At 41.0% G+C, this 27067-nt stretch overlaps 1 protein-coding gene across 1 annotated transcript; it reads left to right on the forward strand.

Moving 5' to 3' along the window:
* Positions 1–2959: 2959 nt before the first annotated feature.
* On the forward strand, positions 2960–7177 carry LOC133905059 (protein indeterminate-domain 7-like). The gene is made up of 3 exons (XM_062346762.1): positions 2960–4039; positions 4161–4563; positions 5958–7177. Exons 1-3 carry the CDS (start codon positions 3934–3936, stop codon positions 6799–6801), a joined length of 1353 nt encoding a protein of 450 aa, XP_062202746.1. The 5' UTR covers positions 2960–3933; the 3' UTR covers positions 6802–7177.
* Positions 7178–27067: the final 19890 nt, after the last annotated feature.

A 27067-nucleotide genomic window follows, 5' to 3' on the forward strand; every position in this document is an offset into this window, starting at 1 on the left:
CTCATCAAAGCATCTCTGATAAAGGGGGAGAGAAGACTGAAGACTTCACCGGATAGTCTAGTTATCAGCAAGGTATAGCAGTAGAGCTTTATCTGCAGAGAAGAGTAGAATTGACGAAGCCACCGGATAGTTCGGTGCTGATGAAGAAGATGCACATCGGAGTATTTTGGCTTGGGACAAAATAAGTTGAACTCACCAGAAGGTCCAGTGGTCAGCGGAAGATATACACCGGAGCAATTTTGCAGAAAGGGTTACAAGTGTTGAAGATCGGAGAACAATAGATTGGAAGGTTCGGTGGTGGGAAGTGAGTGCACTGGAGGTTTTACCGAAGTATTTCTTGTAGAGGCGATTCTAAGTGACGAAAAATGAAGATGAACTGACCGGATGGTCTAGTGTCAAGAGGAATTACACCAGAGTATTTTGCATAGAGAAGAAGTGACATGGTCTGTCCCAAGATAACTCACCGAATAGTCCGGTGATAGAGATAAAGTATATACATGAGTATTCGGTGTTCACAGAGGTTTTGAGTGGACGTCCAATGACTAGTTCTGAGGATATACTCACTGGATGTTTCGGTGATGGTACTACTAATAATATCGGAACATCTGGTGATCACAACAAAGTTGAGCTATTGGGACAACGGCTAATTGGCGGATTTGATGGTATAAATACCCACCCAGTCAGTCATTTGAATATGCTGAAATCTAGAGAAACACAAAGACACTTGAGAAGACATCCAAGCTACCAAAGTACTTAAAGTGATAATCTAAAGTAATTAAGCATAAGATTAATGAGTGATTAGTGCTTATAGACCTAGAGAGAGTGTTGCTAGGTGATTGCTACCTAGAGAGTGGATCAAGGAGCGATCCTAGCTTGTACCGGGTGGTACGCCGACGTCTTGAAGTCTTGGTGACTCACCGGCACTTTGAGCCGGAGTTGCTCAAGCTTGTTGACACTTCGACTTGGTGTGGAGCGGTGGCAAGATATGTGTACAGGGGCACGAAGACTCGTACCTTGGTGGCTCAAGCTCCAAAGTGAATGTGATGTAAGTGAATGGGAGAGAGGCTGGTGATGAGACCTTGCTTTTGTGGCTTAGTGACTCATCCAGGTTGAGGTTTTATCTTTGTGACTTGGTGACTCAAGAGCCATGACCAAAAGAGTCTTGACGACCGGGAGTATATCTTCGGTGAAACTCTAACGTGAACTAGAGATGATATTCATACTATTGATACAATGGGATAAAAATTCATTGTACCGAGTTTGTTTTCTCTACCGTCTTTACGCTTCCACATTTGTATTCTTGTAATCTATCTTTGTGCATTTATTTTTTTAAAGTAGTTTACTAGGATTGGCTATAGGTTGTAAAACTTTTGAGCGGTAGAATAGACACACTAGAAAAATGTGAAATACATTTAGATAGAAATTGATATAGGTTTATCTTGTGAAGTTTTTAGAGCCAATTAGATTATGTTTATAAGTGTCCTAATTTACCCCTTATTGAGACGCACTGATACTTTCAACACACCACACTGTTACATGACTTGTGAACAAGCAAAAAAAAATTATTAATAATAATTATAATAACTTTGAACAAGCTGAATCATTGTTTCTTTTGCTCTGGAGAGGTCTTTTTCCTTGTTTGGTTGGTTGCTATATCTGCATGCACAGAAACTCCTTCCATAGGTTCCAAAGTTCAGGTCATTTGAAACCTCATCATTCTGTGATGTACTTTTTCATCTCAAACTGAACAGAAATGAGGGGAGGTTTCTTTAAGCTCCATCTCATCACCTAATCAGAAAATATATTAAAAACTAGAGCTTGTGTAGGATCAACCGTGGGTCTTGCAAGCAGCTCTAGAACCCAGCTCTAATAGTTGTAGATAGGAGTTAGATTTTATTACTGTGATATACAGAGATGAGAGAAATGAATGAGGGTAAAAATAAAGTTGACGTAGAGGAGAATCTTATTGACATGAAAGAGAGTCTTATAGAGCTAGCTCTTAAAAAAAGAAAATAAAAGATATATCTAAATATTGTAAGATATAAAGAATTTAGAATAATATCTTTTAAGAAACACAAAAAATAAGAGATAATAACTGTCTCTTATGGTTAGAGGTGCCTAAAAGGAAAACTATGGACAAACTGGTTAGAGATGACAGGAGAGAAGTGAGTGGGGGATGAGATGCTTGATAGGAATTCCATTTTTGAATTATGACCATCCATGATAATGAGTGGGCCCCACGGTGGTGACTCATCAAGCAAAGTAAAAAAAGAAAATACAGACAAATCTCATGGTGTGCAAATATACACACACTGACATGCATGCACTAGGGTTGGTACATGCCCATATCATATGTAGCAGGAGTCCTATTATGTACTAGTATATATAGAGAGAGATAGTAAGTGTATTTTATTTTGAAAAAACTTTGTGTAATTTGATTAACATTTAATTAAATTATAAAAATATTAAGTGTATAAAAATTAAACAACTAGATCTACAATTTAAAATAATTTTACACTATATAGGCTTTGTAGTTATAAATAATATATTTTGTGAGAAAATTTTAATCAAAATATAACTTTAAAAATCGAGCTAAAAAATACACATACTATTTCTAAAGAGAGGAAGTACATGCAGGCCCTGGAATTTTTCAAAACTCATGTGAAAAACAAAATAGTAATATATAATTTGTCTATTTATCTGTGGTGAGAGGATTGATCTATGGTGTACCAACCGGGTAGGTGTACAGGGTACATAAAGAATAGGGGGGGGGGGGGGTTGATCAGAGAACGGGTGGAGAGAGAAAGCAGTATCTCTGGATATCTGCCAATGCATTTGCAAGGAGACAGGGGAAAAGACAAGAAAGCTCAGCATTAGTGTAGCATTGCTAGGAGGAGAGTGAGCTGTGAGTCGGAAGCTAAACTCACAGTGCTCTACAACTACTGGTCATCTACTGCTACTGTTCTTGATTATCTCTCATCGATCCCTCGCATCTACTCACAGCTATACACAGTGCCTGCTCTTCAATTAGTCTGTCTAATCATTCCCAGAATTTAGAATCACCTTTAATATTAAATTTAATTGATTGCTCCAAGAAAGAAAAAGGTTTCTTTTTCCTTTATTTCCTTCAGAGGGCAAGCATGGAAGGAGGCTGGATTGCTCAGGCTTTATCTTTCTGGCTCTCCCCTCTCCCCCTAAAGTAAGCAGCAGCAGCCAACAGCAGATAAAGCTTGGTTTTTGTTTTGGTGCTACTGGCCTTCTTCCCCTTTGCTTCTCCGCCGATACCTGCTGCAGACACTGTTCCTCTTCCCCCCTCCTCCCTTTTCTCTCTCATGACCTCGGCTATGACTGCGGCCTCTCTCTAGCCCCTCCTTTCCCCTCCTTTCCCCTTCTCCCTCGGTCCCTCCCTGTGCACGGCTGCAACGGCTGCAGCCAGCTCTAGATAGATAGATAGATGGCTGTTGTGTTCTGCTACTGCTACTGATCAAGCGCAGAGAAGGAGAGGAGTGGAAAGAGAGAGAAGCAAGAAGACAGCAGGAGAGAGAGAGGAAGGGGAAAAATCTGGAATTGCTTTCCAGTCATTGACCACCCAGTTTCCCCCTCGTTTGTCCCCTTTGCTTGCTGTTCCTTGTTATTCCCTGAGAGCCTGAGCTGCCTTGGAGGCTGAAGCCCTGAACTCCTCACATACCCCCTTGTCTGATGCCTTGCCCCATCCTCTTCCTCCATTCTTGAGTTAGTGCCTCTCAGCAGATAGATTTATTGCCAGCCCTTGAGGCTTCAGCTACATAGATTCCCTAGCTACATAGATATATATACACACACATACAAGAGCAAGATCAGACAAGGCCCTTCAGCTTCGCTTCAGTTCTTATGTTTCATCATCAGCAGCAGCTCTTATAGGAACAAGCAGAAGCGGCAGATCAGGAGAGCAGCATGTCCAACCTCACCTCCGCGTCCGGCGGCCCCAACGCGCCGCCTCCTTCCCTGGCGCCGACGGCCTGTGGCAACAAGCGCAAGCGGAACCTCCCCGGCAACCCCGGTAGGTGGACGATGAGACGACCTCTCCTTTTTTTTGCCTTCTTGATTCACGAGTTCTGGCCTTCTTGGTTCTTGCATGATGATGATGAGTGGAAAATCTTTGTCTTTTGGATGGATGGCAGACCCTGAGGCGGAGGTGGTGGCGCTGTCGCCTGCGACGCTGATGGCGACGAACCGTTTCGTGTGCGAGATCTGCGGGAAGGGGTTCCAGCGGGACCAGAACCTGCAGCTCCATCGGCGCGGGCACAACCTTCCGTGGAAGCTGAAGCAGCGCGGCACGGGCAAGGAGGCGCAGCGGAAGAAGGTGTACGTGTGCCCCGAGGCCTCGTGCGTGCACCACGACCCCGCACGCGCGCTGGGGGACCTCACCGGGATCAAGAAGCACTTCTTCCGCAAGCACGGCGAGAAGAAGTGGAAGTGCGACAAGTGCTCTAAGAAGTACGCCGTGCACTCCGACTGGAAGGCGCACTCCAAGATCTGCGGCACACGAGAGTACAAGTGCGACTGCGGCACCATCTTCTCCAGGTCCGGTCTCTCTCTCTCTCTCTCTAGACTCCCTCATCGATGATCCATTGCAGCCGGCCAGCCGGTTCCAGTTGCACCAAGAATCAGTAGAATAGAATCCCATGTCCAAGCAAGTTCGGTGCACAGCATGTGTGTGTTCTCACAACTTGCAATTCTAGTCCTTGCTGATTCTCTGGGATGATATTGAGTGGGTGGAGGCAGGTAGCAGTGATCATGCAGCTCTGTGCAGCTGACTCAGCTCAAGTGTGCACTGGTCAACCTGTTCTCTTACCTTGGTCCTTCTTTTCCATTTAGAGAGTGTGAACTGTGAAAAGGAGCTCGTGTGAACGGAGCAGGTGATGAGAGATAAAACCAGAGCCATGAGATTTGTAGTTCTTGACGCATAATTGAGGAATGCACATTATTATGTGTGAATTGGGATTGAAGGCTGCGCCAGATTACTAGGGCATTTGGTTAAAGAAGGGGATAATCTGTCGGGCTACCTAGGGTGATACTACACTAATACTTCTGTTCAGAAATAATACGCTTAAAAAAATAACAAGCGTATTGTTTTAAGCTTGATTTTCAAAATTAGATTTTGACTAAGTTTTTTTTACAAATATCATTTATTGCTACAAAACGTATATAGTATGAAATTATTTTTAATTTAAACCTAGTTGTATAATTTTATACGCTAGGTAGTCTTATAATTTATGTCTATTATTTTTAAACTTTAAACGGAGTACTTCACTCGCTTGGGAAGGTACCATGTGTCCATGGAAAGAAAGAAGACCACTTTTGAGGCAACCTTTTCTCTTTTCTTTTTGTTCTTGGCCATGGATGAGGACTCAGAAGCTGGCTTGGCTTGGCCTTCATGGTGCAGAACCCAATGGCAGTACGGTTATGCTCTGCCCTAAGCAGTAGGGGTAGTAGCTAGCTTTAGCTTTGCTTGTGTGCATGTGTGTGCCTGTATTGTGTGCAGGTGTGTGCCTGTATTGTGCGCGTGTGTGCATGTGTGTGTGCTGTATTGCTGATGAGGAGGTAGAGGCGTAGAGCGAGGGGGAAAACTCAGACATGTGAATCTCTTTGCAGAGCTGAGCTGCCTTTCCATCTCACTCCCCCCAATGCGACTACCCATATATGCCTAGTTGCCTATAACTGCATGACTATGCTGTCCTCTCTCCCTCTCTTGTCACTTCTTCCATGAGTCCTCACTCTTCTCTGATTCCATTCTCTCTCTACAACACCAGTCACACACTCACACACGGCAGCATAACATTGCTCCAATGACAGGTGAACAAGATCATACGGGGGGAAGCTTTTGCTTTTAGCTTTCTCTTTTCCTTTTTGCTTCTGAATTCTGATCCGCAGTGACAGGGTAAAGATTTCATTTTTTTTCGTTGAATTGCATGCAGGCGGGACAGCTTCATCACGCATCGCGCCTTCTGTGACGCGCTCACCGAGGAGAGCGCCAAGGCCATCGGCCTCAACGCCATGGCCGCCGCCGCGCCGGCGCACCACCAGCTACTCTTCTCGCCGCCGCCGCACCAGGTGATGCAGCAGCACCAGGAGCTCGCCGCGCTCCAGGAACACCACCACCAGGAGGTCATGCAGCCGCAGCAGCAGGTGCAAGCGCAGCCGCATTGTAACTACGCCATGAAGACGGAGATGCCGCCGTGGCCAACGATGCCCTACGACCACCACAGCCACCCGTTGCTGCAGCCACTCTGCAACGCCGCCGCGCAGAGCTCCGCCACGTCCGCACCGCCGCCGCCGCAGCAGCAGCAGCAGCTGCTGCCCACGGCCTCGGGGCACCTGTCGGCCACGGCGCTGCTGCAGAAGGCGGCGCAGATGGGCGCGACCATCGGCGGCGCCGGCGGAGGCGCGCACTACACCCAGATGGCGGGCTCCGCGACGAGCGCTATCGGCAGCGCCACCTTCGTGCTCGGCCTCCCGGGCCTGAACGGCCAGCAGGACGGGGTCATGGGCGGGCTCGCAAGAACAGCCTCCCACGGCCGCAGCAGCGAGGACGGCGCCGGCGGGGGAGGCGACGGCATGACGAGGGACTTCCTGGGGCTGCGCGCCTTCTCGCACCGCGACATCCTAAGCCTCGCCGGCTTCGACTCGTCGTGCATGGGCGCCGTGAACGCCAACGCCGACATGAGCTGCTACGAGCCGCAGCAGCATGGACAGGCGCAGCAACAGCAGCAGCAGCAAAGCAGCAACGAGCCATGGAATGGCATGGGTAGCCATAGCTAGCTAGCTACCCTCCAGCCCAGCTACTTCCTCTCATCAGTCACCACCTTTCATGTGATCGCTCTGCAGAGCCATAGCTTAGAGCTAGGGCCAGTGCTTGCTGGCTGCTGCTACTCAGCTAGTACGCCATGCATGCCTTTTGCGTTGGGTAATCTCTTTCTCTCCTTTTGCTTCTCTGTTTATGATATCTCATGATCTTGCAAGTTAAGCACGCGAGCCATAGACCTGTTCGATGTCTCAAACTCCCGATGGATAATACAGCACGCAGGGAGTCTGTAATTTTTTGGGTTTTGGGTTGGAGAAGAGATCAACTGTAAACTAAGAATCAAGGGAAAACCAAAGCTACGTGGCAGTAATAATATATACATGCATGCATGCATCCATCGTCTATTTTGTTCTTTCTTTCTTTTCCTTTTAATCATCAACTTAAAACCTCATTTGCTTCATTGCAGCCCATATAACTTTGCATGCCTAGAATAGACTGGTTTTTGGTAATGTTTGAAACCAACTTGTGATATGATATGAGAAGGTGAGAAGGTTACATTATGGGTGTATTTGGTTGCTCTAATAAGATTTTATAGAGTTGTATAGCAAATTTAGCGAAGTTATATTTATTTAAAAAAGTGTTTAATTAGTTGATTGTATCTATTTGGATAGTTTGATCTGAGTTTTTGTTTGATTGATAGAATCTGAAGTTACATGATTAGATATAAGAGTTAAAATAATAATTGATTATTACATGAAAATAATTTTGTAACATAGCCACATAGCAGGATAGGTAGAGTGAAGCTCGATACTTGCACTCTTGGGACATGATGATGCTATATATTCGAGCTGCACTCTTAGGATATAAGTATATTTACACTTGTTATAAACTATAAGTGTAGAGGTATACAACCAAATAAATTTATTTTCAAGATTCTATATATCCACTGGCCAGAATGGAGCACATGCAGAAGCCAAACACACTGTGTGGATGAACTGTGAGGTCCTTGTGTAGCCTGTAGACCAGTAGGTGCATTCTTTGTTCTACAAGACAGACATGGCCTACCTGCCGTGATATGTTTATTTTTGTTTATTGATACATATGTGTGCCTGTCGGTGTACTGTGTCGTGCATTCAGTCCATGGACTGGGCAGTGCTGGCTACTGTTCACCCGTGATATGGTTTTGTTGGTATTGGACCTATTGGTCATGGGCAGGCATTATTCCATGCTCGAGTAAAAGAATGGAAAAAGTATATAGGTGTAGAACAGATGCTTGCTAGCTTCTTGCTCATTCAATCTTTGTTTTTAACCATGGTAGAATAGTGTAGTGCGTGCCATTGTACCCAATCAATTGTTTTATTTTCAATTTTGTAATTTGAATTATTTTCTCTAGGGAGAATGTTGAAACTAATGTGTTAGTCTAAGTTAGGGCCTTTGCACTGCATTTTTCTAGCAAAAGTTACTTGTAGTCCTGCACGTACAGCGCACATTACTAGATAAATGATAGTGGTTAAGTTATTAAGTGCTCATTCCATAATCACAATTTTTCCTCATTAAACTCCTCCAAGGTTCCGCTAAATTTGTGAAAAAAGGGTTATAACAATATTTCCTCTAAATGGTAAAAATGTTTCAAAAAAATCTGTGCTATTAATTGAATAGGATGTTCACCACAACACCCTGAGTAAACAAGGGGAAGTTTTGCCAAAAAACGAAGAAGCTGATGTGATACATATTATACCCTACTCTCTATTATTCACGTGTTGATTCGTTTGAATATCTAAACAATAATTGTAATTTCTTTATACTCTTCTTAGTTATTATGTTTGTTGTGGTTAAAGTTATCCAAGTTTTCTTTCTTAATTATACATTGGTGTAAAGACCGCCTTGTTTACTTACCTGTGGTGCCCCACATGCATCATTCTAGTCCGTATTAGAACTCGAATACACAGTAGAGATATCTCTGCTAGATAGGAAATAAGCTTATTTCATTTCTTCATTGTTGCATTCATGTACATATATACAGGAAGAAGAGGTGCCTATTGGGAGGAGTCTCTCCCCATCATAGACTACCGTCATAGGCGGTTGTAACTGTGTATCGATCCATCAACTACAACAGTCCGCTCCCATGGGGTGATTTTCCTCCACCCAACACCTTCACATACCTTCGTAGCCACGCAGGACGAGACGAATCGTTTTGCTCAATTAGAGTGTTAATTAACTGCATTAGTTTTGACAGTACCAATTGTGTTGAGGGATCAATCGTGGGATTCTTTAGTAATAAATAAAATTAAACCTCAAACACACAACCCATTCCAAAATACATGTTATTTTAGATTAAGTGTAGTCAACTGTTTGAAATTTTGGCTATAAATTAGCTTTTATACATTGAATTTAGATACTTAAAAATAATACGGGTAGATTTATCTTAAAAAGTAATTTCATAATATTATACTTTTGCTATATTTTATCAATATATTATAATAAAAAATAGTAGTTAAAGTTATATTTTGGAGACAGTGTCGATGTCCAAAGGGACACTTATTTTGGACTGAAGAGTAATTATCTAACATAAAATGATCACATAAGTGCATTCTATTTCATTTTAGCTCATCATATTAGTTATGAATACCTCACACTTTTTTTAGAAACTCTTATATAACAGGTACACATTCACACCATCACACACACACATGTACACAATGTCTATTGAAGACCGAAGTATGCCGCTTAACACTGAAAAAATTCTACCATGATAAAACACACAAGAAGCAAATGTAAGATTTGATCCTTAATAGCTAGGGATATAGTCATCTCCACTAACCATCCAAGGCAAGACTTAATTCTTACTAATACCTCACACTTGGGATCCATAGTAAAAAAACTATAAATCATATATTACATCGTGATGATGATGCGTAGCATAGCATGGGAGATGACCTCCTATATAACGGAATGGGATCCTCTGACGTCCATAGAGGAATGGGATCCTCTGACGTCCATAGAGTAAAGTCAGAGAGCTACAATGTCTTTGACTTTGCTCTATCTCAGTCGTGTGTTTGAGAAGTGACGGATCAGATTTGGAGATACAGCAGATGAATAAACAATAAATCTGTACAATATTTTTTAACACTAACTGTGCACAGTATTCCTATAAATAGTAACATCAAAGGTACTGTAGCAGTAGACTCATTTTACTGTTTGTCTCTAATGTTGAGGCACAACGTCAGAAGATCCCGTTCTCTGTATAACCGTGGCAGCTCTCGCCATCGTCCCAAATGCCATAAATTTGATAATCACATTTGACCTGGGAGCAAAATGTTACAATTCTAAGTGATTTTTTTTGGCTTGACAACTTCATATTATTCTGCACACATCGATTGTATGTCAAAGTTAGAAGATATCTCTCTTTAAAATGAACTTTTTTTAATATATACTGATAGGTATTTGTTACATTAATATATTTTCTGTGCAGTACGAGTATTATTGTTTTATGAAAGCAATGACCAGAGCATAGTAGGTGTGTTATTGTGTTGTTCTAAGTATTACACAGTTCATGTTAGGCTGCGAAGAAGACTTGACAAAGAGCATAACAGCATGCCGGTGTAGCCCTTTACTGTTGGGCTTCAATGTGTGCGATGGTGGTGGTATAGTAGTATGCGACCCATGCATATTGCAATGATATTATCGCACTGAGATGATATTGATTAGCTAGCAACGATCTTTTTTGTTACAAAATAATGTTTGTTATTATGTTGGAAGTCTTTCCGTTGAAACGGAGGGATAGATTACACACAAACAATTCTATATCAAGGCATCCATATAAACATGTCGACAAGTTAACTACACATTATAATCCACACAAGATTGACCTTTAAAACAATAAAATTATAATTCAAAATCTATCTGTTCTTTTGAACAAGAGATACTTGTTTTCTTTAGTTCAGTAAAGAAGACTTGGTTTATTTTCTTTCCTCCGTTAATTAACACACTCTACAATATTTTTATTGTTAGAGACCAACTAACACCTTTTCTGTCCTCTTGGATACCAAAAATCTAAAACCATCAATTATGTAGATTTGAACCCCGTTAACACACTCTTCTCCGGAACTGACGGATGGGAGGTAGGTAAACTACCGAAGTCTAGTTACTAGCTACCAAGTTGTCAGGATCAGAATCCTAGGTAGAATTATTTTTGCTTGACGTAATCGAATCGCAATATCATGAATCTATCGTAGTTTGAAAATACATATATTTTGCATAACAATTGCAACAGGTTCGAAGAAATGGAAGTCTATAATATTGATTTTGATGTATTTAATTGAATTTTATAAATTTAAGTGCACTTATTCAGGTCAATTTTGATTAAACTCAATTTTAAACATTATCTAATCATAATCCAATTATTTAAAAAGTTTCATGCATAAAAAATATAATATTATGTAACATACAAAAATGTGTAAAGAATAAAAAATGACAAATTGAACTAATAAAACCTGACTAATCATAATCATTACCTATTATAGATGTTGACAACAAGACAACAAGGTTGTCAAGATCAGGATCTTACGTAGGATCGGATGGATCTTATCGATCTTATACGATTCTATGCAATCATACACATAGGATCATGATCCTATAAAATTAAGATCCATGGACCGATCCATATGTTTTGGCTTTGTAGGATGTAAGATTCTAAGACATGTATTGACTACTGCCATTGTAACAAAATCGATGTTTTAGGTTGCCAACAATCAAACTGTCTAAATTTTGATTGTTGTTTTAAAGATAAGTTTGAACTTCTGAAAATGGTATTGATAGATTTATCTTAAAAACTTTTTTTCATAATGTTATAATTTTACTATTTATAACTATTTACAAAAAGAATTTAGTAATGAAGTTGTGTTTTGTAATCTGTCTCAGTGCCCATGGTTATTGTTTTCAGTCATTTTTTGTTTTACCCGATGGAGATTTCAACCTTGCTTTATAGCTTTAGCTAGATGAATCGTGACAATGAACATATAACTGATGTGTGCTTGATCATGCAGTTGGCGTATCATTGCCATTCATCTCATTGTCAAATTGGCAATTCTTGTGCATGAGCGCAACCTACATTACTACAGAACATCACATATATATAACGTTCCATCAGTACTAGTTCAACAATAATTACAACTAAATACGTATTAGTGTCGGTTCTTAAATTCCCGTGTGCGAATAATGATTGAGGTGCTAAAAATGGCATTGATAGTAACTATCAGTGCCGATTTTATATATCAACCGGCACTAATACTTGCTACTGTATAAAAGCCCACCTTCTCACTTAGCTCGATCAGAACAAAGCCGCCCTGAGCCCAAGCAAACAACGCTGGCCGCCATTTTTTTTGCTGTATTAAGATTGGAGGATTTAAAATTTGGAGGAGTTAACTGCTCTAAAGTTAATGAGAAGATTTATATTTTATTTTTAGATAGATTTACTTGGTAGATTGCTCTAGGAATGATGGTTGGTGTTTGTTCCATTATTATAGATTTTGAGATCCAATTGAGATCTAATTTAAGAAAAGTTTACAACTTTATCATTGTTAGATGTATAGAGATGATCTACAATTTATTCTTAGTTAAATTTAGTTGCTAGATTGCTCTAGGTTTGAATTTAGGTGGTTATTTTTTAGTATTAAATTTTGGAAGGAGCAAGAGCTCCAATATCGATATAATTTAGAGAAAGATCACAATTTTATCATTGTAGATGATTTAAGAAGTAGATTAAAGTCACATGTAAATAGATATGAGTGCGTACATTAAAATCTAGGAACAACTGCAAATTTGCCACTATTTGAATCGTTATTTTCATTAAGAAGTTGCAAAAGTACCATTAGAACCGTCATTCGAGTGCCATCCTTGTAAGAAATAAAAAACCAGGGAGGTATTTGCAAATTCCCTTTAAATCTAGCTCAAAATTTCTATTATGTGGATTGCCTATATATTTAAAGTCTTGAATTTAAATAATAATCCAATGAATTTCCTCTATTCATTCTTCAACCTAGTGAATTTAACACAATTGATAAAATACTGTGTTATAGGGATGACACGATGTAGCGAAAATAATCCTATTAGACCATGATTGTGATTTTGATGATTAATGACAATATTGTCGTTGGGACTAATATGTTTGTTAAGAATATATATTAGCAGGTCTCATAGATGCAATACATCAAGAAGCTATTGCAGTCGGGACAAAGTTTGATTGAATTGGAAAAGTCTCAGGAGAATTGACCTCACTGGAAGGTCCGATAAAGAGGAGTTTGCACTAACCGGAGCATTGTGTATAGAGGCTGATAGCCTCACCGGATAGTCTGGTGCAGAGAAGTTTGCACTCACCGCAGCTTTAAGTTCAGAGACAGTTAGCCTCACCGAAAAGTCTGGTGCTCTGCGTGTTAAACTCACCATAGCATTTCTGACAAAGGGGAGAAGGCTAAGGACCTCACTGGATAGTACGGTGATCTGCATAGGGTAACACTGGAGTATTTCTTGTAGAGAAGAATATAAGTGCAGAAGACTGAAGATCAACCCACTGGAAGGTCCGGTGTTTGGTTTGTGCGCACCGGAGTACGAAATCAGAGCATTTCTTGCAGTGGCGACTGCAAGTGCTGAAGAATGAAGATCAACTCATCGGATAGTCCGGTGATCATAGAGATGAATGCATCAGAGCATTTTACACATAGAAGAAGTGGCGCGGTCTAGCTCAAGATAACTCATCGGAAGGTCCAGTGATGGATTTGAAGGCAAATCGAAATGTCCGGTGTCCACAGAGGCTTTGAGTGGAGTTTCAATAGTTAGTTTCTGTGTTTATACTCACCGAATGATCCGGCATTAATAATACTGTTCTCACTGGATCATCTGATGTTAACAGCTTTTCTGAGCCGTTGGCAGGTTTGAGGCTATAAATACCCCTCCGCTCAGTCATTTAACGTGTGGTATGCTGCTGTAGTCTAGAGGAAGCTCATATACACTTGAGAAGACATTTAAGCGACCAAAGTGATTAAAGTGATCATCCAAGATAATTAAGCATAAGATTAGAGAGTGTTTATTGCTTATAGGCCTAGAATGAGTTGTAGTTAGGTGCTACAGCTTGAAGAAGGGATCAAGGAGTGATCCTACTTATACCGAGTGATACGTCGGCACCTTAGAGTCTTTGTGACTCACCGGCATCTTGGGCCTTGGTGGCTCAAGCTTGTTGACCCTCTGACTTAGTGTGGTGCGGCGGCAAGACACGTGTATGGGGACGCAGAGACTCTTTACTTGGTGGCTCAAGCTCCAAAGTGATCACAGCGGCAAGTGACCGGAAGAGAGACATGTGGTGAGACCTTACCTTGGTGGCTTGGTGCTTTCTCATGCTTGAGACCGTATCTTGGTGACTTGGTAGCTCAAGAGCTGTGACCGGAAGAGACTTGACGACTAGGAGCATATCCTTTATGGAACTCCAACGTGGACCAAAGGTGATATTCATGCCATCGATACAATGGGATAAAAATCTCTTGTGCCGAGTTTGTCTCTCTACCTTATTTACAATTCTGCATTCACTTAATTGCAATTTACCTTGCTAGAGGAGGTTGCAATCCTCTTAAGCGGCAGAGTAGAAACACTAGATTAACATAGTGCACATTTAGATATAAATTGAGATAGATTTATCTTGTAAAGTTTTTGAAGCCGAATATTTTCTAAGTGTCCTAATTCACCCCCTCTTAGGATGTCACCGTTCCTCACAATTTATCAGAGCCTCGTGCTCTTGATAAGCTTAACATCTTAGAGTTGTGACGTTCAAGGTTAGGATGGATACCTATATTGCTTCATTTTTTGATAACACAAATTTTCTCCGTTGAAAAATTCTAATGTCTTGTTATTTGCAAGTCAAGGGTTTAGATGTTTGGAGAGTCACCAAGGAAGGGATGAGACCTCACATCACCAACGAGGAGAGGCAATTAGATGCATTGGCGAAGAGTATCCTTTTATCATCTTTAAATGTTGATGCATTTAATCCTGTTTATTCTCTTACGAATGCACATGATATTTAGAATTATCTCATTGAAATGAATAAAGGCACAAAAGATGTGCACAATGAGAAATATCATGTGTTTGTTACTAAGCTCAATAGCATCAAATAATTTGCCTATGAAAGTGCTAATGACTTGTACTCACGTTTGAATATTCTTGTCAATAAGATAAATAGGCTAGGTTTGACGCTAATTGACGATGATCAAGTGGTGAGAAGAATACTTCAAGCTTTTCTTCCAAAGTAAAAGTTGATACTCTCTATCATCTACGATAACAACGACATCAAGAATATAACTCCAAGTCAAATACTCGGCAAGATCACCGCTTATGAGATGACCATAATCATGAGGGTGGAAACCTCTTCCTCATCCGATGCTAAGAACCTTGCTCTCAGAAGCAAGCAAGCTCCATATCCACACATGAAAGCGAAGATGAGGAGGCAAGAGCAAGAGTCATGCTCAATCGAAGATAATGGAGATGAAGATGAAGAGAGCAATGGGATGATGAGGAAAGCATATCAAGTGATGAAGAAATGGATCCCCAAGTTACCAAGCTTATCTCTCAAGTGGAGAAGAACGTCAAGAAGATGAATGCCAAGATTGATCATCGAATCTCCATGAAAGACTTAGTTAAAATAATTGATCACATCAAGAAGGAGAAAAAGACCAAGAGCAAAAGAGGGACAAGGGGAAGAGGCAAAGTGTTTGCAATCATGGGAAGATCAGTGAGTGAAGATAAAGATTCAAGCTCAAGTAGTGAGAGCTTTGTCACCCACTCCTTCAAGAGAAGCTCTTCCTCAAAGTTATCATCACGCAAGTCATCATCGCGTAAGTCATCACACAAGTGTCTTATGACCAAAGATATAGATAGGGATGTAAGTGATGATGAATCTGATGAGGATTCTGCTTCCTATGATGAACTCCTTCATTAATCAATGAGCAACAAAGGGATCTAAAGAAACAATTTAAGGAGCTTAAGAAATTCAATGTCCTCAATAATATTCATGCCACATTTGTTTCTAATTATGAATAATTATCGAGAAAATTCAATTTGCTAAACAAGGAGCATGAAGAGCTTAAGGCAAAATTTGAATGCATTGAATCTCAATCTAAGTCCCATTTGGAGCAATCTACCTCTCTATTTAATTTCAATCCTAAGGTAGATGCTTCAAATTCTTGCAATAATTTAATTGATTTATCTTGCTCACCTCCTTGCAATGCGATCTATGTTGAGAATGTTCTTATAGAACCATATAATGAACTCATTGCAAAAAAATGATGGGCTCAAGCAAGAAGTGAAAAGCTCAAGAAGGATTTGGCAAAATTAAAGGGTAAGAAACATATCCACCTATTCAAGATAACTGTACAAATATGTGAAGAAGCTTGCGGAGAGGTTCACCGTAGCATGCTTCAAATGTCATCAAGAAGGCCACAAGTCCTTACAACGCAAGCAAGTCAAGAAGGAGACTAATGAGAAGAAGAAAGCAATAAACCTCTCCAACAAGACTTCCAATATCTACACTAAGCACAACTACAAGAACAAGATCAAGAGCAACCACTACAAGCTCAAGAAAAAGAAAAATGGTAAGGTGGTTGTACAAATAGTTGGGAGAAAGGACTGGGGCTGGAATCAACCCATTTGGGTGCCTAAGGAAGTCATCACCAACATGAAGAGGCGCTAATCGGTTTGGGTTCCAAAGAAGACTTGAAGCACAAGTTAACTCGAGGATTTGGAGGCTTGGATCACAAGATAAGCTTACAAGATAAAGTAAAGGTTCAATCGAAAAAGCCAAGTACATAATATTGAGCACTTTGATGAAGATCATGATCATCATATACCCAAATCCACATACAAAGTTAAAAGAGGTAAATGATAGCTAGACTTTAGTTCATTTCTTTTTGCATCTAGCACATTTGCCTTATCTAGGATTGCATGAACATATTTTAATTTATTGCAATACCTAGTGTAGGTTTTTTATAAGATAGGTTGCTTGTGCTTGTCTCTAACCTATGAGCAACCTACATGGTTTATTAGTTATATGTCCATTTCATGACATTAGTTTCACAATTGATATCTTTTATGTGCCATGAATCAATCCATAGTACACCCTCCCCATTGTTATTAATAATAAATGCATATATCTCATAAGTATTTAAAACTTGTATGCACACATTTAGGGGGAGTATATCCTATATATTATGATTTTGAGACTAACATGTGTTGCTAGATGTATGTTTTGTAGTCTCATAGAGAAGTAACACGTCTCTAGAGGTACGCAATGCTGAAAGACTTCAATTGGTATCATTGTCAATTCATTTTTACATTTAAGCTACTTTCATGCATGATATGACTTAAACTTCCTACCTCTACTTATTGTCTAGATGTGCATATATTGCTACATTACTACAAGTGACATTCACAAGTGGATCTCATTATATGTATGCAGATATAAAGAGGAGTTTAGATTATATCATGTGAGTTTAATGAATTATGATCCTTGTTCATTCTTTTTTTAAATGATATCAATGCCTCAAATATTTACAATTAGTATCATGAATTATATCCATACAATTTGTATATCTTTTCAATTGGTATCATTTTATTAGATCATGATTTATGAAGCTCTCTTTTATATGCTCTAACGCTCTTCCTTGAGTTCAATATATGTTTGTAGCCTTTTTTGAGATTATTGACAAAGAGGGAGAAGTTTCACGACCAAAGAAAGAAGCTAGATACAAGATGTCTAGGAATGCCAAAGTTGATAAAGAGGAGAAGAAGAAGATACAAGAAGCAACATGAGGCACATAGATTGACAAAGAGGGAAAAGCACTTGCATGAGTCGATTATGGGAGATAGTGACAATGGAGAAAGAGGGAGCCACAACAAAGGGGGACTAAACGGTAAGAACATGCATTCAAGCAATGTGGTAAGGCTTTGTGCTCTTTATGATTTGTATTATTTATTATTTGCCACTTAATTTGGTTTTTTTAGGTAATGGGCAGCACCCTTTTCATTCATTCATAAGCTTGTTCATTACAGATAATTGTCCTGATCTCATTAGGAGACTCATTAAACGAACAGGACCTAACATCATGTTCTGCTGATTTAGCAAGAACATGAGCTGCCTCATTACATGAACGAAACACATGCATAAAGAAACAAGATACAAACTTTGTAGCCCAACACTTAATTTCATGAACTATGTCTCCAGTAGGAGATCTATCCAAAGCTGAATCCTTCACCTTGTTAATCAGTGATAAACAGTCTGAAGCCACAATAATCTTCTGCGCACCTACACCTTGGGCGAGGATTAAGGCCTGACGGAATGCAAGGGCTTCTGCAATTTCAGGACATTGAACTCGGTCCAAGAGACCACGGCTTGCCACTTGCACTCTCCCCTGGTGATCACGAATCACCACACCAAACCTTGCTCTTTCAGATTGGGTAAAGATCGCTGCATCAATATTTACAATCATTGACCCCTCCGGTGGCGAAGACCATCTTTGAGTTGAGCTCAAGGTCTCACGTCTGGTGGAGTTAGTCAAACTGAAAAGGTGCAGATTGATAAACTCAATATAAGCCTTAATCTTTCCCACAACACGAAAAGGGTGGGACATAACCTCACCATTGCGGCAGCCATTTTTGTTTTCCCATATGTGCCAAATAGCAATTGCCAGGACCATGGAATGAAAATATGAAGCTTCTGCTATCCAGCCCAAGAGCCATTGCCTGATGTGAGTAAAGCCTTTTAAATTCAGGCAAATTCCATAATAATTTTTCAACTCCTTCTAGATTTCCTTCACATATTAACAAAGGAGAAAAAAATGTTCAATATTTTCCTCCCTATTACAAAAGTAGCAGTCATACCTTGTGGGGATTGATCTCACTTGAAGTTGAGTTCCTATAGGAAGGCAATCATGAGCCATTCTCCATAATATCACCTTCATTTTATTAGGACATTGTATTGCTCACAGTTTCTTCCAAATATTCTCCATGCATTTCTGTTCTGATGTAGCTCCTTTGCCTGTAGAACTACGGTCCCTCAAGAACAAATGTGTTCTTGCAAGATTATATGCTGATCTGACTGTATAAACACCTTTGTTGTGTGAGGCCATGAAGCAAAGTCCCTACAGCCTTCAGAACTTAAAGGAATGCTCAGTATTTTGTCCGCTATGTCTTCCTTGAAAAGGTTTTTGATTGCATCTTCATTCCATTGTTGCTCATTTTCTATCATTAAGGAACTCACTTTTTGGTGATTATCACCAAGAGAAGAAGAGAGTAGTGTTCCAGGAGAAACTACAGGAATCCAGTTGTCTCCATATATGTGTATTTGCTTGCCATCTCCTACTCTCCACAAAAGACCTCTCTGCAATAATTGCTTTCCATACATCAAGCTGCGCCATGTGTAAGATGAAGACCTTGGACTTCTTGCTATCCAAAATTCCCCATCTGGGAAATAACTGCCTTTTAGAATACGAGCACATAGAGAATAAGGATCAGTTAAGGAGTGCCAACATTGTTTCCCCAACATGGCTTGATTGAAAATTGTCATGTCTCTAAAGCCCATACCACCTAAATATTTTGGTGAGGATAGCCAGTTCCATGATCTCCAATGTAGTTTCCTTCTACCATCTTCTACCCCCCACCAGAAATTGGAAATGGGTCTCCTCATCTTTTCATACACAATAATAGGTAGTTGAAAACAACTCATCACATATGTAGGGATCGCTTGTACAACTGACTTTAACAGGACTTCTTTCCTTGCTCTTGATAAAGGTATGTCACTCCAACCATTGATTTGCTTCCACAGTCGGTCAGTGAGAAAGTTAAAGCAAGTTGGCGGAGCTCGTCCCACCAAGTTCGGCATGCCAAGGTAAGTAGCCTGTAAAGTATCATCATGGACCCCCAATCTTTTGTTTCACCATTTCCTTTATTTGCTCATCACAATGTGGACCAAAGAAAATAGATGATTTCCGGATATTGATTTTCTGTCCAGATCCATCACAATAGGTTTGAAGAGCAGATTTAACAGTGTCAATGCTCCTGTCATCTCCTCTAGCAAAGAAAACACTATCATCTGCAAATAGAAGATGGGAGATGGAGGGGCCTTTTCTGCCATTTCGAATTCCTTTTAGATCACCAGATGCTTCTTTTTTCTGCAATAAGCAAGACAAGCGTTCAGCACACAATAAAAATAGATAAGGACTTAATGGGTCCCCTGCCGAATACCTCTAGTGGGTTTAAAAGGCTCTGTTAAGTCATCATTGACTTTGACAACATATTTCACCAAAGTAACACATCTCATGATCATATCCACCCAGCTATTATTGAAACCCAATTTCAATAAGACACCTTTGAGATAAAGCCACTCCACCCTATCATAAGCCTTTGTCATGTCAATTTTAAGAGAAAAGAAAGGGTGTTTAGCTTTTTGTTTCCTCATTGTGTGAAGGCATTCATAAGCTATGAGAACATTATTAGTGATTAACCTCCCAGGGACAAAGGCACTCTGCTGTTCAGAGATTACTTCCGGCAAAAAAAAGTTTGAGGCGATTGGCTATAACTTTGGAAGCACTTTTATATATAACATTACAAAGACTTATTAGCCAAAAATTGGAAAAGCATATCAGGAGAGTTTACTTTTGGGATTAAGACGATTACCAAATCACTAAAGCCTTCTGGAATTTTCAATCCCAAGAGAAATCCCTTCACTGCAGCACAAACATCCTCCTCTAATAACTCCCAATGTTTCTGATAAAATAACGTAGGGAAGCCATCAGGTCCAGGGGCCTTGGTGGGACCCATCTGGAATAGTGCAGCTTTGATTTCATCATTTGTATACTCCCGGCAAAGAGTTTCATTCATTTCCTCAGTTACATTAACTGGGATTGCTTCCAAGACTGCATCCATTGATACACAAGATTCATAAGTGAAAAGTTTAACATAAAAATCAAGGACCATCCTTCTAATTCCCACTTGATCTTCACACATTGAGCCATCAGCCTTTCTTAAGTGTTTTATTCTGTTTGTTCTCCTTTTGGCAGATGCTCGGGCATGAAAAAATGAGGTGTTGCGGTTCCCTTCTCGGAGCCACTCAACCCTTGATCGTTAGCGAGCCATGATTTCTTCCCTTTCAAACAGCTCACACAACCTTCTTTCAATTTGTTTTTCCTCCCCCAAACTATTTGCTACTCCTCCATTTCTTCTTAGGTTCGCTAGACACTTTTCAAGTTTTCCAATTTCTTTTTTGACAGATCTAAAGGAAAACTTGCTCCAAGTCTGGATGGAACTAGCAAGTTTGTTCAGCGCAGGCCATGTATTACTCAAAGAGGTAGCACCATCTCTGTGACTCTTCCAATTTTCTTCAATCATTTGGCTATAATCCGGTGCTCTCATCCAAGCTGCTTCGAATTTGAAAGAATGCTGGACTGGGTAACTAACATTCTGTTCTCTTCCTCTTGCTATTGTTACCAAGATTGCAAAGTGATATGAGGAGGTAGTAATGATATTATCAACTGAGCAATCATCAAAACTCTGCATAAATTCCCCATTTGCTACTGCCCGGTCTAGTCTAACTCTGATATTCATACCATCCTCTTATCGGTTAGACCATGTATATTTGGGGCCAAAATACCCCAAGTCCATAAGCCCACAATCATCTAAGCAAGCTCTGAATAGAGACATTTAATTTTCATCCCTGTCCCTAAAACCAATGTGCTCATCTCCAACTAAGGCATCGTTAAAGTTCCCAGCACAGATCCATGGTCCCTTCCAATGAGCTTTCAAAAAATGGAGCCTATCCCAGAAAATGTGCCTTAATTCTCTCCTTGGTTCCTCATACATCAATGTTGTGCGCCACTCAGCCCCATCTTCTGATTTCGTCGTGATGTCAATAAACTGAGTGAAAAAAGCTCTCAAGATAACTGACAGAGAGGAGGACCAAAACAGGGCTAGCCCACCACTCAAACCCTCACTACTCACCGCAAAAGCACCTGAGTAACCCAAAGACCACATGAAATTTCGGGCTCTTGATTCCCTCATCTTCGTCTTGGATAGGAAGAGGAGGGAGGGACGGTATTTACTGACGAGACATTTTAGCTTGCCTACTGTTGCGTCTGTCCCCAGACCACAATAGTTCCAACATAAGAAACTCATTGCATGTGGCGGGGCTGCCCTTTCGCAACCACTGCCTGATTTGCTGATCTTGTAGGTGAGTTGCTAGACTCCTTCTGTTTTTTGTGAGATTCGAAAAGTCCCTCATCTCCAATTAGCATTGGAATCGAAGGTGGGTGGCTTGCACTAGGGTTCTGTCCTCCAATGACGAGAGCAAGATTATCAGTTCCCTGCAACATTTTCTTATTAGGAATCATAACTTGGCTCCTGGGCCTGTAAACTTTCGTTTGCCTCCTCTTCTGTCCAACCACTCGAGCAGTGCTGGGTTGTAGAGAAAAGAGCTCTTTGCTTACATCACTATAATATGCTTTTCCTTTCTGCTTATAGATCCGTCCCTCCTTTTTCAATGGAGAAGTGCCTTCATCCTGCATCTGTATCATATCTAAATCCTTCTCCCCCGTTTTAATCTTTGGAGGTTGCTGAAAATCGCTGTTCTTCTCTCCAAAATGAGAACTTCCGCCACTGGACTGTGAGCTTTGCCCTAACTTTGAAGCAGAAATTTTTTTCTTTCTCTCATCCCTCACACACAGCCTATCAGCATTGTAAGGTAATTTACCATCTTCATCTCGCTCTCCCGGAGTTGGACATTCCATAGAAGAATGACCGATGATGCCGCACGGAAAATAGTAGTGTGGGAGCCTTTCATATTGAACTTCATACCTCTCAAAAGCCTTGTGTTTCTTTGAGTAAGCAATGACCCATCTCATCAGTGGTTTTGTAATTTCCACTGAAACTCATACATGCAAGCAATCACCCAACGCTCTGCCTTGGCCATCAACATCAACCTTCTCCACTTTTCCAATTTTACCTCCCAACAATTCCCCCCAAAACTTACTCATCAACTCAAACCGGGGATCCTTAATTCGTGCCCACACAGAGATTCTATCTAAGGTGACTTTAGAAGGCTTCAAATTTGGGTCAAAGTTCTTGAACAGAACCGCATGTTTCCCTATTGTCCATGGAGCCCCTGCTACCACTCTATCCATGTCTTTCTTTTTTGCAAATTCCACAATAAAGGTGTTATCCCCCACAGATTTTGCTGATAGTCCTCTCGGGTTCCCCCATGCCAGTCTCAAAGCTGCCGTAATAGTTTGGATATGGAGGATATTTGGAGACAATACCTTGCTAATCAATGCCCAGTCTAGGCTCACCAGATGTTCATCATTTTCATCCTCCAGAATCACCACTGAGGCTTCCTCTGAAGTAAGATTGAGGCATCCCAAAAGCTCAGCCACCTTGTCTTTTGTTTCAACTTGGACGTTACCAGACCCGTCCGCCTTCTTTTCCTTCCAATCCGCCGCCCCCATTGCCAGATCGGAGCTAGCATTGCCTGCCTTCATCGCCTTCGTGCCTCCGTTCCTCGGATCCGCCATACGCGCCCCCATTTCAACCGCCAAACACATAGCCAAGGGTGGGTGGCAAAGCCAAGTTTGCCCCTTAGTCACCCTGAACTACAGTTGGAGATCGATCTCGGAGAGCAGGGGGTGTGGTTAGATTTGAGGGGATGGATCTTTGAGCAGGAAGCACACTGAGATGAATTCACAAGGGATCGAATCCACCGAAAGAGAAGCCCCACCTAAGAATCGCCCATCGCCAGAGGAGACAAGAAAGTTCTTTAGTAGGCAACGATGACTCTGCATATCCCACTTGCTTTGGTTGTATTTCCATCAATTACCAAAAAAGGGGAGATTGTAGCGAAAATGATCCTATTAGGTCATGATTATGATTTTGGTGATTAATAATAATATAGTCATTGGGACTAACATGTTTATCAAGAATATATGTTAGTAGGTCTCATGAATGTAATATATCAAGAAGCCACCACAACCGGGATAAAGTTGGAGTGAATTAGAAAAGTCTCAGGAGAATTGACCTCACCGAAAGGTCCATAGTAGAAGAGTTTGCACTCACCGGACCATTGTGCATAGAGATTGACAGCCTCACTGGATAGTCCAGTGCAGAGAAGTTTACACTCACTGGAGCTTTGAGTTTAGAGACTGTTAGCCTCACTAGAAAGTTTGGTACTCTGTGTGAACTCACCGGAGCATTCTTGACAAAGGGGAGAAGGCTAAGGACCACACCGGATAATCCGGTGATCTACACAGGGTAACACCAGAACATTTCTTACAGAGAAGAATGCAAGTGCAGAAGACTAAAGATCAACCCACCGTAAGGTCTAGTGCTTGGCTTGTGTAAATCGGAGTATGATCACAGAGATGAATGCATCAAAGCATTTTACACAGAGAAGAAGTGGCATGGTTTGGCTCAAGATAACTCACTGGAAGGTCCGGTAATGGGTTTGGAGGCACATCAAAATATCCGGTGTCCACAACAGCTTTAAGTGAAGTTCTAACTACTAGTTTTTGAGTTTGTACTCACCGGATGATCCGGTATTAGTACTACTATTCTCACGGGATCCTCCGGTGTTAACAGCTTTTCTGAGCCATTAGAAAAATGGCTAGTTGGTGGGTTTGAGACTATAAATACCTCTCCACTCAGTCATTTGATGTGTGGTATGCTGCTGGAGTCTAGAGGAAGCTCATATAATACACTTGACAAGATATACATTCCATCAAAGTGCTTAAAGTGATCATCCAAGGTAATTAAGCATAAGATTAGAGAGTGTTTAGTGCTTATAATCCTAGAGTGAGTTGTAGTTAGGTGCTGCAACTTGAAGAAGGGATTAAGGAGTGATCCTAGCTTGTACCGAGTGGTATGTCGACGCCTTAAAGTTTTTGTGACTCGTCGGCTTCTTGGGCCTTAGTGGCTCAAGCTTGTTGACTCTCAGACTTGGTGTGGAGCGGTAGCAAGACACATGTACGGGGACATGGAGACCCTTACTTTGGTGGCTCAAGCTCTGAAGTGATCACGATGGCATGTGACCGGAAGAAAGGCTAGTGGTAAGAACTTATCTTGGTGGTTTGGTGGCTCATCTTGCTTGAGACCTTATCTTGGTGACTTGGTAGCTCAAGAGCCGTGACAGGAAGAGACTTGGCGACTGGGAGCATATCCTTTATGGAGCTCCAACATGGACTAGGGGTTGCATTCATGCCATCGATACCATGGGATAAGAATCTCTTGTGCCGAGTTTATCTCTCTACCTTACTTACGTTTCCGCATTCACTTACTTGTAATTTACCTTACTAGAGTAGTTTGCAATCCTCTTAAATGGTAGAGTAGATGCACTAGATTAACCCAGAGCACATTTAAATAGAAATTGAGATATGTTTATCTTGTGAAGTTTTTAAAACCGAATAGTTTCTAAGTGTCCTAATTCACCCCCTCTTAGAACGTCACCGTTCCTCACACACATCCACCCACGAATCGTAATCAGACACAACAACTTTTGGAATGTGGGTCCCTCGACTTGACCCAAGTACCCAAAGGAGATGGGCCCTCAAATAGGGACCAATCAAGATGTGAGGTAGTTCAATGAATTTGTTCAAGATTTTAAAACGTTTAATGATTATAAGATATGGATGTACAATGATCGAGGGCTAGAGTTCTTTTTTGGCGTTGAGGTTTTTTTGAGGGCTGCTGCGGCGTACAAGAAGCTAAAAAGAAACCGTGCCAATCACTATATATGTTATCCATGTGTTGACTGCAAGAATGAGAAGCAGTTTCCAAACATAGAGCAGATCTGTGCACGCTTGATTCGCAGGGGTTTCAAGGATAGCTATACCCGTTGGATTGAGCACTGTGAACTTGAAGATGTTGGGCATGAAGGGAAATCAACAGTCAAAGAAGATAGAGGTAACGATATGACGGCTAACGAAGACTTTGATATATCGATATTTGAAGATACTTTTGTTGAGAATGATGGAGAGGACACTTTTATTAGCAATAATAAAGACACCATAGAACAAATATTACGTCATGGGGAGGGGGACTTCACCAGTGAAAGGCAATATCAAAAGTTCTAGCACATGGTAGAGGACTCTAAAACACCAGTTTACTCGAACTGTAAATATGAGCACAACAAGTTGTATGTGGTGTTGACACTAATGCAAATGAAGGCTAGTAATGGTAGGGCCAATGAGGGCTTCAGTGAATTGTTAGAATTCTTGAGGGAATTGCTTCCAAAGGGATACGTGTTGTCTGAAAACATGTACCATGTCAAGCAGGTTGTCTTTCCGTTGGGATTGGAAGTAGAGAAAATACATATATGTGAAAATGATTGCATGTTGTTCGCAGCGAGGATGTAGACTTGGAAGCGTGTCGCATTTGCAATGCGCCATGGTACAAGCACAACATTGATGATATCGAGAGAGATGGCATGAGGGTGAAGAGAAAGAAGAAAATACCCCTATTAAGGTGGTTTGGTATTTCCCTATAATCCTCCATTTAAAGCGATTGTTTATTAACAGAGCGAATGCCGAGTTAATGCGATGGCACGTCGAACAACACAAGAATGATAAAATACTTAGACACCCTGCTGATGGCATGCATGTATCAGTGCCGATTAGTAAATAAAACAGGTACTGATGCTTCTGCTATATATATATATATATATATATATATCCAACACTTATCCGCTCTCCTCATTTGCTCCATTCAGCCTGACACCACTCCTCCTCCCGACGGGCTGCATCCTCCCTAACCACTGCCTCCTCCCCAACGGTCCTGATCCTCCTCGGCCGCCGCCTCCTCTCCGACGACCGCATCCTCCTCGGCCACCGCTTTCTCCCCGACCACACCTCGACATGCCGGATCCTCCCCGGCCACCGCCTCCTCCCCAACAGCACCTTGATGCGCCGCCTCCTCCCTGGCCACGGCCTCCTCTGGACTTGATCTTGATGCGCTGGTATGTTAGGTTTAAGATAAGAACTTATTGGAGCAATTTAGAAGCTAAAAAATATTCATATCCAGTTGTATTCCCTCTGCAATGATGATGCTCACGCTCATATAAAAATTCTCCTCCTAATTCTTCATTACTTCTAGAACACAATTGTTCATTACCATTGTCACCTATACACAAAACTACCCTTCCATTTCTGCTAGAAGACTTATGAGTTTCTTGACCTGCCTATAGTTCATCATGACTGTTGTAACTAACAACAA

The sequence above is a fragment of the Phragmites australis genome, chromosome 2, assembly GCF_958298935.1.
Source record: "Phragmites australis chromosome 2, lpPhrAust1.1, whole genome shotgun sequence".
Classification (NCBI taxonomy): domain Eukaryota; kingdom Viridiplantae; phylum Streptophyta; class Magnoliopsida; order Poales; family Poaceae; genus Phragmites; species Phragmites australis.

Bases quoted from the DNA above. Each gene is read 5' to 3' on its own strand.
- LOC133905059 (XM_062346762.1), top strand. From the start codon at position 3,934: ATGTCCAACCTCACCTCCGCGTCCGGCGGCCCCAACGCGCCGCCTCCT. The intron at 4,040-4,160 runs GTAGGTGGACGA...GATGGATGGCAG, and splicing joins GAACCTCCCCGGCAACCCCG to ACCCTGAGGCGGAGGTGGTG. The intron at 4,564-5,957 runs GTCCGGTCTCTC...AATTGCATGCAG, and splicing joins TGCGGCACCATCTTCTCCAG to GCGGGACAGCTTCATCACGC.